The sequence below is a fragment of the Cotesia typhae genome, unplaced genomic scaffold, assembly GCF_013202065.1.
Source record: "Cotesia typhae breed Kobodo isofemale line unplaced genomic scaffold, CoteBio_Ctyphae contig_48, whole genome shotgun sequence".
In the NCBI taxonomy this organism is placed as follows: domain Eukaryota; kingdom Metazoa; phylum Arthropoda; class Insecta; order Hymenoptera; family Braconidae; genus Cotesia; species Cotesia typhae.
The window spans coordinates 11,050,242-11,062,694 of NW_027423756.1; the positions used below are offsets into that span (position 1 = coordinate 11,050,242).

The 12,453-nt window shown below is 33.6% G+C and overlaps 1 protein-coding gene and 1 long non-coding RNA gene across 2 annotated transcripts; both read right to left on the reverse strand.

Annotated features, from left to right (window-relative positions):
* Window positions 1-7,781: 7,781 nt before the first annotated feature.
* Window positions 7,782-10,147, reverse strand: LOC141529361 (uncharacterized). The gene is made up of 3 exons (XR_012479586.1): window positions 10,133-10,147; window positions 8,961-9,168; window positions 7,782-8,059 (listed from the first exon to the last, which is right to left on the reverse strand). It is a non-coding gene; the product is annotated as an uncharacterized LOC141529361 (long non-coding RNA).
* An 879-nt stretch (window positions 10,148-11,026) lies between these two features.
* LOC141529580 (uncharacterized) lies at window positions 11,027-11,978 on the reverse strand. Its single transcript, XM_074246192.1, has 4 exons — window positions 11,830-11,978; window positions 11,675-11,771; window positions 11,485-11,589; window positions 11,027-11,398 (listed from the first exon to the last, which is right to left on the reverse strand). The coding sequence occupies exons 1-4, from the start codon at window positions 11,908-11,910 to the stop codon at window positions 11,304-11,306; spliced, it is 378 nt and encodes a 125-aa protein (XP_074102293.1). The 5' UTR covers window positions 11,911-11,978; the 3' UTR covers window positions 11,027-11,303.
* Window positions 11,979-12,453: the final 475 nt, after the last annotated feature.

Genomic DNA, 12,453 nt, shown 5'->3' on the forward strand with positions numbered 1-12,453 from the left:
TACACACTATTTTTTCTCATTCAACTACACACGCTGAGATTTTAAATGTGAATAACATAAGAGCACTTGTTTGTAAAAAAAAAAAAAATTGTGCAAACACTGAACGCAAATATACTCAAATTATATTTTTTATTTTTAAATAAATTTTATTTTTCGTAAATGCATCAGCTGTTCGTCTGTTGTCTGTTCGCGTATAGAGTGTATTATATTTTTTTTTTCATTTTTCTTCTAACTTCAATAAAATTTTTAATAACTATTAATCATTATCCAATAACAAGTTTGACAGTTTTCTTAGTTATAGTCTCTGTCAAGTGTACGCAACATACATAGGAATAATAAATATTTTTAATAGCAGATAGTAACGTGCAATTAAACGGTAGATAAAGCAGAAATTTCTCATGAAATATTAATCAAGTGATTAGGATTTAATTAAATTAAAAAAAAAATTATTAAACTCTAAAAATGGTAGTTATTAATTTTTTTAGATTTTATTCCAATTGACATATTTTGTTACATGATCATTGAAGGTGTGCACACCGAGTTTCCAGCATAACATATATATATATAATATCCAGATTTAAATTTTTATTAATGAAAAAGATTTTTCATTAACGTCAGATTGATGATTAGCAATGTATATTTATTATGACTGATTGGGTATCACTGAGTTGACCAGTATTTGTTTTTAAAGGCATGTTATGTGTATACGGTTATTAATATTAGAGATAAATATCTCAACAGGTTTGTAGCAAGTATATAACAGGCAAAACCTGGTAACCCAATTGCAATCATGACTGTATCAATCTATTCACCAGTTCACTGGGTAATAACTAATAAGTACATAAATAAGTGAGCAATAAGTGAGTGAGCAGAAAACTACGGGCGAAATACAACCAGTATGGAATGTGTGTAGTTTATAAATATATAAATCTAAATGTATAAATGCGTATGTGTGCATGTATTTAATTTCTTTCCTAGCATATACATGCTGTCGATTATCAGCAAAGACTTCACGCCCCGACGCAAACGAGAGCGACGAGTTTTGCGAGAGATCACTACACGTCGTTGTCATTAAAAAACTGAAAGTCATACAAGCTTATACTCCTTACACTTGATATGCACATACATTCGAAGGCTAACCTGGTGTCTTTGGTGTGCCAGGTGGAATATGAAAGGACATGTTTAATAAGTTGGTTAAGCTACTGGCATTATGGAATTTAGTTGGCTAAAAAATGAAGAAAAAAAAAAACAGAACTGAGGATTAAAAATAAATAAATCACGGTACTCAAGTGGTCTATTAATTTCACTTGTAATGCGAAAATAATGAGTCTTTACACGGTTTGAAATGTCTATGGACAAAAAACGGCTCAGCGTTTCATTTGGAGTTATGTGTGTAATATAAAGATGAGCAGATATGATGAGATGAAAAAATAAAATATTAAAAATAAATGAGCGAGTAAGTCTGCGAGACTGTTTCTAGATTTTTGCCGTGGGCTACAGACGAAAGTAGATATGGTTATGATTATGATTGTGATTATAATGATGATGATGATGATGATGATGATGATGATGATGATGATGATGATGATGATGATGATGATGATGATGATGATAATCGGCGTAGTGACCCATGGTATTGGGATACACGCAAGACAAAACTGAAAACAACTCGCCTCCTTATCCAGTTGACCCAACCCGATTCTTTTTCTTATTTTGAGGAAGATGGCTCGTCATTATATCACTAATGCCTCGCCTTTTATCTATACTAGTTTTATTAGTGAAGGCACCTGCAACGCTCAGTCGGTCACGTGTGCGTTTTTGTGGAACATCTTCAAAATTATATGGTGACTCGTCGATAAATTCCAAGATCCATTGGAAGATAGATAGGCAAGAGACAGGCAGACATAAGTATCTCTTTCTGGATCCTCGTTTCTAAAATAATGGAAAGGAGGACTGTAATTTAACGGGGCAATTGGACACACGCGACGTGAAAGTATTCAATGATTTTTAAAAGCCTGTATTAAAGCCCGTAATCGTATCCAATACCACCAATAACTGGAAGAAACCACAAGATTTTTTTTTTAGCTTTGGACTTTTAATAAAAATACACTGCTTAAATATTTTGACGTTAGACAGCTGGTTAGAAAATTATCCCATTTGCGGATTGGCACGCGACTAATAATACGGAAATTTATTTTTGCACGCCACTTTGCATTGAAAATTTATTCCCGAATATTATTTCAGTGAAAGGTATATATAATAGATAATTATTTTTTTGGAATGTTGTAATTATTGTTGTTCTTTTAAAAGTGTTGGGATGCATGTAGAAGAAAAAAGTGAGCACACGACTAACGTTGTTGTTTTTGAGGATTTTAATGTTATGCGGGATTCCTCTTATGAATGAATGAACAAGACTGTATAATCAAACGTGCATATATATGTATAAAAAATCGTATATATAATAATACACATAACTTGTGTAAATAAGCAGTGTCTGACGGCTTAGGAAGTAGCTGGCCCACTTGATATCGCAGTATACTAATGAGAATGAGGATGAAAATGAGATGACTGCATTTATTACAATTTCATCAGGTGTTCTATAATATACTGTGAGCACCTGCAGAGCCGAGTGTAACTGAGCGACGTAATATAACGAGCTGTACGGTATTTAGTGAGCAATAATAAATATATGTACATATTACTTATAATGAGCAACTGAGAAAGAGAAAGAGAAAGAAAAATAAAAAAGCTAGACTAATTTTTTTATCGCACATTATTTATTATGATTGTCTACTATTAGAGTTTTTTTGGTAACTAATGGGTGTGAGAACCGTTCGTTAGAGTGTATAATGTATAATGTGGACTCATATATGTAGTCACGTATATAATCATATGATTTTGGTAATTTTTTTTAGTCCGTGGCGCCAAGCTGGCTAATAAAGATGAAAATGAGATGAGTAAGTTTATTTAAATTTTACGAGGTGCCGACGCGGTGGTTCTCTGTGGCTGATGATAATTAGGCACGAGCACGTGTGCCACGTCATACTCAAAGATTTTGCTGTGTTTCATTCATGATTATTCTCTTTCCCTCGAGTACTCCCAAGTAGTATATATTAGTATGAATTAAAATTTTTTTTTCTTATTCATTTTTTTCCTCCACTATTTTTTATTCTCTTTTCATTATTTATATTACGGAATGAGTAATTCTCCGGCCAGCTTTTTAAGGAACCTATCAATTTATGTCAAGTTATATTTGCATAACACGTCGATATAAATCCACTCTGATTTACTCTCCGTGTTTTATTAATTACGCTAATAAACATTGCTGTAAAAACAATAAATAATTTTTATTTCAATAACCTTAATACTATCAAAAAAAAAAAAAAAAATAATAAAATATTAATAATCAAGTTTTAAAAAATTTCTAAAGAGAAATTTTTTTTTTTTTTTTCAATCAATATTTTTTGCCATCAACGGTCGTTTTTTACGACAATTGCGACCGGTAACGTGCATCCGAGATGAACCAGCTCTTACACCCAAGCCCAGAATAAGACAGTCAGTAAAATAATGATGCAAAAAACGGTTGAACATAAAAAATGTACTCGCGCGTATACACAGTGACGGTTGGTTGTTTCGCGTAACAATAGGATCCGTGAGCTCAGCTTACTCGCGGTCGTCTTGTCTCCGTCTGATCAATGGAATACGACTGGCAATACATGAGAATAGTCTTGGAGACACGGACCGGATTTTTTTGGCATACATTAATAAGTTATAAAGAACAAGTCGTGTAAGAGCGGTGGATGCAGAATAGGTAGGACGGGGATGCTTTGGATCACCTTGGAGGTTCGACAGGATCAACCATCAAGCTCCAAGCATCCTCTAATCAGAGATACACACAATGAAGAAAGTGAAAATATAACCCAAGAGCATTGCGTGGTTATTGCGTAAAGGGTTACCGAATAAGCAATAGGATCCACCAGGGTATATCTCTGGGGTGTGATCTTTTTTCCCCCACCACTCACCGGATGAGTCTTTGACTATGCACGGAGCAACATAACATAACATATTCTAGTGTACGGGGTCACAATGGTTTGCATATATTTTCCCATGAGGATGACACCGGCTGGCGGACCTCTACCTGGACCTTTAAACGCGGGAGAGCGTGGTAAAAAAGTACACAAGAGGAAGCCAATGGGTATACCGGCATAGAAAACCGGGGACATACTCATAACATATGGAGATCTATGCAAAATCGCGGGCTTCAGGTAGAGCCTCGAAGGAAGGAAGGTGAAAGAGAGAGAGAGAGAGAGAGAGAGAGAGAGAGAGAGAGAGAGAGAAAGGCGAGGAAAAGGGTTTCGGGCCTGTGTATTTATTTAGTGAGCAGCTCCTGAGGTGAGAAGGGGAGAGAGATAGTGCGCTGGGAAGGGGACGGGGGTAAGTAAGCGAGTTGGGTCCACGGGCCCAGTCCTTCCTACGACTTCACCCCTCATATTCGACTCGCTAGTCCATTGTTCCAGATCGTACGTATGAACGAGGAAGGAAGGAAGGTTTAAGGTATAAGGGTTGCCGAGGATCCCCGTAGCGGGTCCACCATCCATCCCCCCGAATTTAAATATATGCAACGACCGGCCGTCGAAGGACCAGCATCCACCAGGTATATTCAAATGCGCTGTACACATTACCTGAGCTCTTCCTATTGAAACACCCTGTCCTCCCCTCCCCGCCTCCAGTGTTCGATCATCTGAGATTTATAATAGACCGGCAAGGTGGCACCTTTAGCTTTCTTTCGCATATATTATGTTTTATATATTATATATTATATATTATACTTACGGTAGAAGGTACACACATGCCACGCAATAACCACCAGCAAACTGTGGGAAAATAATCGGAATCGCTTCCGTCCAAACCCAAACCAACAGCAACTGTTTTGCCTATCAGGCATAACCAATTCATGCTTCAGAGTTACTCACTTGGGATGCTGTTTGGTACTGGAGTATATAACGGTTAACGGCGGCTTCGGTGTAACTGAAACAAACTTGATGTTTAATTTAAAGCTTAACGATTTTATAAAAATTTTTACAATATTTTTGAGAGGAATTCGTTTTGGCTGAAATAGTTTATCGGATTAATGGTGTCGCAGGAAATAATAATGAGAATTTTAAATTAATGAAATGCAGCTTTAATAAGAAACCGAACAACCTCGGGGACTGCCTAAATAGCTGGGTAAAGTCGTGAACCAGACGTAGTAATATGCAAATAGGATGGACGAGTGGCGCACGCCAAGATACCATGAGGAAACGGCCAAGTGTGGCCAAAAAGAATTGCATGCATAATCATAACATTATTAGTTATAAAATCTGAGTGTGAATGTGTGTCACTTGTTTATTTGTATGAATAAAATTTTTTGTTTACATGCCATGCTGTTTTTTCCCCTGCATCATGTTGTGGGCTACTATTCACTTGCAGTATTATGTTGTAGTTTTTAATCCATTATTAATATTTTTTTTTTGCTCGAGTTAGGTTTTTTATACTTGACTCACGAGTTAGATAAATAATTCATTGGGTGCTCATAATTATGCTAATTGACGAACCTGTTCAGATCGTCACCTGTTTACTGGGTCGCTGTGTTTTTTTCAATTTGAATTTCAGAATTAATCTGGCTAGACTCATCCGATGATAGTCTCGAGAGTCAGAGAGCTGTAAACAGTAAATAAATATACATACATGTGTTTTGTTGTGTCTATAAAATTGATGATTATAATAATGCTACTACATAATAAATAATACGATTTAACATTAAGAGTTATAACTAGATATACATAAGATGACCATTTTTATCATCATCTGGACTATAATAAGTATGAGTTGCAATGAGGGCAATGACCACTGATAATTTTCTAGTTTCAAGATTTTTAAAGTGAGCAAGAGCAACTTGACAAGTGGGCCCACGCTCTTCTTCTTCTGCTGGTACGCAACGTACTTCTGCTTATGATATTGACGGTTTACTTAGTCGCTACAGGTGCGGGATTATTCTCTTTTTCGAAATACGAGAAATCCCAGTAGTCCGTCCCCTTATTTCAGGGCAATGTCCTCATTTCTTTCATTTCCTTTCACGTTTTCTCTCCTCTCTTCTCTTCGTAGTACTATACGCTGCTTCGTTCACACGTATCTTCTCTTTGTATATATTGGTCCGTGTAATACCGAACATCTTAAACGTACTCGTGGTCCTTTTCAATAAAAAATAAAATTTATTTATCTAGTAATAGTCACAGAAAATAGAAAAGTGTTTTCTAAAAAAAGATTTAGTGGATTTTATTCTTAAAAGATTTCTCTATTTTACAATTTTGTTTCGGCATTTTCAACGAGTTAATAAATCTGGATGTTAATAAAAAAAAAAAACTTTCACATTTTACTCAATACCTTAAACTTAACACTCAACATTTTATTAGGCTAATAAAGTCCCAGGCTCGCGTTTCATAATACACGTCACTTCATAGGAAAATTAAATTAGGAAATACTTAACCATTAAGTTAAATATTATACATATGTGTATATATTATAGTATGTATTAAAAAATATAATTTATTATTACTTTGCTATTACATTTGGTTGTTTTTTTTTTTTTATTTTTTTATTGTAAATGTCATTGGGAGTAATAAATTGATCCCACGCGGGTAGTGATCCTCGAGAAACTGCCAAGACCCGGAAACAAGGAGGTCGACGGGACTCTTATCGGGTCTTCTCCGGTGGCATTTATACGTATTTTATATAAAGAATAAAGAGTGGAGTAAAATAAAAATATAAAAAGATTAAAGCAGAAGAAGGAGAAAAAAGATAATAAAAAAGAACCGTGGTGGCGGGCCAGCGGGCGTTATTAGCATTGGCTGTTATCCCAGGCTATCTAATAAATTGTTCAAGGGGCGTAAGTGCGTGTGTGCGTTAACTGTTAGAGCCTCGAGCTACGATACCATACTCCTTGCTCCTTACTCTTTACTCCTTACTCCTTATATCCTACGAGCTTAGAGCTGAGAGTATCCTCCGTTTTATACCTCACCTATCTATCTATACACTCAGGAATGTTGACACTCGCATGCCTATTACTTAAGGCCGCTTAGACGACAACCGCGGTACCTACTATGGCTCTGAGCTCTAGTGCCCGCTGGATGACACTCCAAAGAACCGTTGCATTTAAAACAATATTTTTTAGTGGCTTCGTAATGGAACTCTGGTTAGATCGGTCGTTTGTCCGTTTATGTTCGATAAACTTTCAATTTACTAGACCATTTAGTTTGAAATATACTGTACAGAGAGAAGAGATAAAGTAAAAGAACCTTTTTTTTGGTAAAACGTTGTGTAAAGCACTAAGTAGTGTGAAGGAAATTTTGGTTAGTAAATTATTCAGTAAAATCAATTTTTAAAAAATAATTATATAGTTAGTTGTTTTTTACTGTGCTGAAAGTATCGATTATTTTAATTGTGAAATTTGAAAAAGAATGAAGAATAATTTTATGAAAAATTTTATTGACAAATATTTTTTAAAGAATAAAAATATAAAGATAGGAAAAAAATATTTAACAAAGCTTAGAGAAATAATGTAATGTATTATTACAGAAATTTTATTAAATTCTTGTTTGAAGAATCGCCGGTAAAAATTTCCATGGTAATTTTATCAAGAATGTTTTGAAAATTGATAAGCAAAACATTTAACCAAAATTCAAATCGGGTATTTAAATAATACAAAACTTAGGGTGTAGAATTTACATATAAAGATTGTAAGATTAATTTTACCCCTTCTTTATTTTGTAAAGCAATTGTAATTTTACAAAAATTTTTATAAGTGAATGGACTACCAGTGGAAAATTCTTCTGATACTAGACCAAGATCTCTCGCGTGAATAAGATGAATCACCCGAACTCCCATATTCTATCGATGATCCTGACGATGATGATGATCCTGGTGATACTGAAAATACTGACGATCCTGAAAATACTCCCGATCCTGATGATCCTGGGCTTCCACTTCCAAAATGTTGGGAAAAAAAGGTGGGAAGAAGCGCCTGAAAAATAAATTTATTATGACTTTATAGTGTAGAAAAAAATATTAAACAAATTTAAAAAATATCATCCGTCATTTGTCACATCATATTATTCTATTTTTCAATTAAGCTGAAAAATTTTGTTGATAAATAGATAAGTACTAAGGAATAAAAATATAGAGGTAAAAAAAAATATAACGAAATTAAGAGAAACAATGTAATGCGTTATTATTGAAATTTGATTCAATCTCTGTTTGAAGAATCGCTGGTAATAATTTCCATGGTAATTTTACAAAACGTGCAATACTTAAGGTGTCAGGTTAAAAAAAATTACTGATATAGAATTATGATTTTAGGTTGGCATATATTTTTAACTTTCCGCTAAAAAATTGAACATTTTCAAAAATCGGGAAGTTATTGGTTTTACCCCGTTTTTCAAAAATCGAGTTTTCATTGGAATTTTTTTTTATTTTACTCATTTTTCTTTTTTTTTTGTGAAACGAATGTTATTTTACAAATATTTTTGGCAATGAATGGACTCAAAACATCAAAATGTGCGATGTGTTTCGATATGAGTAGAGGTGCCCTCGCTGACTCTGTTCGAATAAACTCGTCTCCAAAAAAAAGGACCGAAACTTCCAGATGTTGCTGATGGATCTGATGATCCAGCTGCAAACAATGCATGAAAACAATCTGGAAGAAGCGCCTAAAAAATAAATTCATTATGACTTACACTATCAAAGAAAATCTTAAATCAATTTAAAAAATATTATGCATCATTTGTCACATAAAACTAAATTATTCTATTTTTCAATTAAGCTTAAAAAATAACTACGCTTTGTAGAAAGTATTTTATAATTTTTTTTCCGATCACCCTGCATGTAATTTTGCTAAATAGTTAAAAATAAACAAATATACTTACATCGACTTTTCCAAAAAATGGCGATGAAAGAAGTATAACACTTATAATCACAGTTAAAAACAAAAATTTATGCAGTTGCATACTGTTTTAGTTTTGTAAAATTTGCAATATATAATCCTCTTGAACAAATTTAATGATGTGATGCAATTAGGCAGAGTTTCCCCGGTCTTATATACCGTCAGCGTGTTATCAAAAATCGGAGTCCGTGCTGAAATGAAAAATAAATGACAAATGAACATACCTTCAAACAAAATTTTTTATTACTCATATGAATACAATTTAAAATTATAAAAAATACAATCGATAACATTCCATAGTTTTTGCCTTGAATTCTTTATTTTTATTCTTCTCAATCTCTTCAAAAAATTATTTTTTATTCAAAAAAATTTCAAACAAATTATTGTAAAACACCAATAATTCCTGATAAAATCTGAAAGTTCGAAATAAAAAAAAAAGTTAAAAGATTAATTGAAAGATAAAGGTTTTTCTCCATGTGACCACATGTACTCTTCACATAAATCTCTATCACTATCTAACTATCCACTAATTTATGACTTGATCTCTCGATTTAAATTCCCCGAATAGAATAAAAAGAACCAAAATTTAAAATCCAAAAGTAGGACACAATAAAACAAGAAATAAGATCTAGGTCACTTGTCTCCACAGTACCCCATATACCAGTTGCTCCACATAGAGCACAATCAGATGAGCAGAGTAGTCAACGACAGATACTTGATTCTATTATTCCCATCAATACCATCCGATCATTGGAATTCTACCGATACAAATATGAATACACATATCTCTTTATACCCCTTTGATAGATTTTTAGTTGACAACTGAGAAGGGAGAAGGGCGCAGGGAAGAGTTTCCATCGGCTTATGGGTATATATTATCTAAAAAAATGTGTACACAGAATAGGAAAGCCTGCAGTAGGCCGTGGGGTCCGTGACACCGATCTAACAGGTACGAGGTTCACTGAGCAGGTAGAGGCATTGGGGCATCAGCCCTTGCACTTCATAGGAGCGCAACCCTCTTCAAGCCCCCGCCACAAAACACCGTGTACTTAAATAATGTATTCCGTCACTGTAACCATCATATTCACCCCGTTGTTATGCGTATATGCTAAAGATTATAAGGGAAAGTAAAAGTATTAGAAAAAAAAAAAGCACCTTGACGGTCTCTGTCCCGGCTCAATCCACAGTCACTGTTCAATGTAAACCATCAGTCTTACTTCACTCTTACTTTATCGAGTATAGTAATTTAAAATTTAAACGCCGTCGAAGAGCTGTCGTGCGTTAATGCGTTTCTTTTATTATGCAATATATATTTATTCGTGAATATAAATAACATAATAGCGTAGCGATATGACCTGCAACAGGAACCGTTTAGGGAAATAATTTTTCTAGTGTTATGTAAACGAGGTAACCGACAAAAAAATATTTAAAATAAAAAAGAAGCACCAACCAAACCATACGAAAAAAAAGGCGTAAAAAACGGCTGTAAGATGACGACGTGAGGCAGCACGCGATAATAAAACATATGCATATCGATCATCATTTTTCGATCCTTCAAATAAGTACATAATATACATCCTGATAGAGCTTAGCGTGGAGAATAAATTTTTTCGGCGAAGGATCTGATGGCACAGCTTTAGCCAGGAAGGACCAACGGTTTTACACTTCACGGTAGTCTACTCGTATCGGTTCACGGGAGAGAAAAAGAAGAGTAGCTTTGGCACATGGTAGGTTCACATACCGGAAGACGATCTTGGCCGTGGCTAACTGAGAAACCTGCGGTAGCAGCATCAGCAACAACAACAGTAGCAGTAGCTGCGAAAGTTGCCTGTTCAGATCGATGCCTCGGATAAACGAGGATCGGGTGTGCATATTTTATTAACCCGTTGACGGACGATGCAACGGAAATTTGATTAAGAGAAAATAAAAAACGAGTTGTTATTTGCTATCACAAATTTATCAATTTAAATTATTTCATCAATTGCATGAAGAAATGTTTTATTAATGATTCAAGGAAGTAATATATGGTTAAATAAAAATTAATGTCTATAATTTTCAATATCGTTTTTATTAATATGAGTTTTATTGAATACATAAAATCATTTTGATCGTTTAGCTGAAAAAATTTATAAGGGTTTGACGGAGAATTATGATATTATTATGTTTTACATCGAATTTTATAATATTATATTTTTTTCTGAAAAGTATATCTATCGACTACTAATATTAATCCTATAATAAAATTAAGATGAAAAAAAGAAAGTGTTGCAAACTATTCGTAACGTGATTGGTCAAGTATATCATAGGCATTAAAATATATGCAAACTCAATTATGAACAAAATGATACTCAACGTTGGTTTCGCAAACGTATGTATAACTCAACCAACCATCATAAACTACTTTACAGTTTGCTCCCAATGCTGAAAAAATGAAAAATATCACGTCATTAGAATAAATAATTTAATTTAAATAATTATACTTGAAAGTTAACAAAATAAATTTTTACATTTGCAGTCTACTGAATCTGTTGATCGTCTGAGACAAAGTTGATTAACTGAACACTTCTTCTTACATAGGTCTATGAAGTTATTGCTCTTCGGCTGGCACGTGTCTGAAATAAAGTCAAAAACAAAATGGTTTATTCAATATTATAACTACACAACAGCACTGTTTGTAGGTTTCGAGAGTGTCCTTACTTGATTGACACCAATAACCATTCCGACAATCATAATTACTATTACATGACGTTAAATACCAGGATGTCATTCCTCTCCAACAATCTGGATTAAACGCCTGAAATTCATAGATCATTGTTATTTTAGCAATAGTCTTTCGTTTAATTAATACTCACGTCAACTTTTCCGGATGATGATGATGAGAGTAGTATAATAGCTACTATTGTAGTCAAAAGAATCAGATTCACTATCTTCATAATGGTTTTTATAGTAAAATCTCTCAGACGTAATTAATTTGAAGGAGCTTTAATATTTGACGATGTTGCATTTGGTTTACGTTCTTTAAATACTAACGATGTGTTATCAAAAACGTGAGTCCGTGCGAAAATAAAAAGCCAGTGACAATGAACATACCTTCGAACAATGAAATTCTTTTTTACAAAAATCATAAGATTAAAAGAAATTAAAAACAAGTTGATGTTTGCTCTAAAAAATTTATCAATTTAAATTATTCCGTCAATTGCATAAATGAAATGTCTGATTATTTCACTTTTAATCAACAGAGCCGCTGACGTTATTAAACGTTACTTTCAGTAAAATAAAGTAGCATAATTTTTATCAGAAAATTATTTTTCACCTAAAATTGTAAAATTTTAGCGTAAAACAATTTCTATGAAATAATTAAATTATAGTGTTATTTAAACACATAATAAAATGAGTTTACACAGCTTAATTTGTCATTGTCAGAGCATTAATTGAAACACGTATAAATACAAGCAAATGATGAGCAACATTGCGTC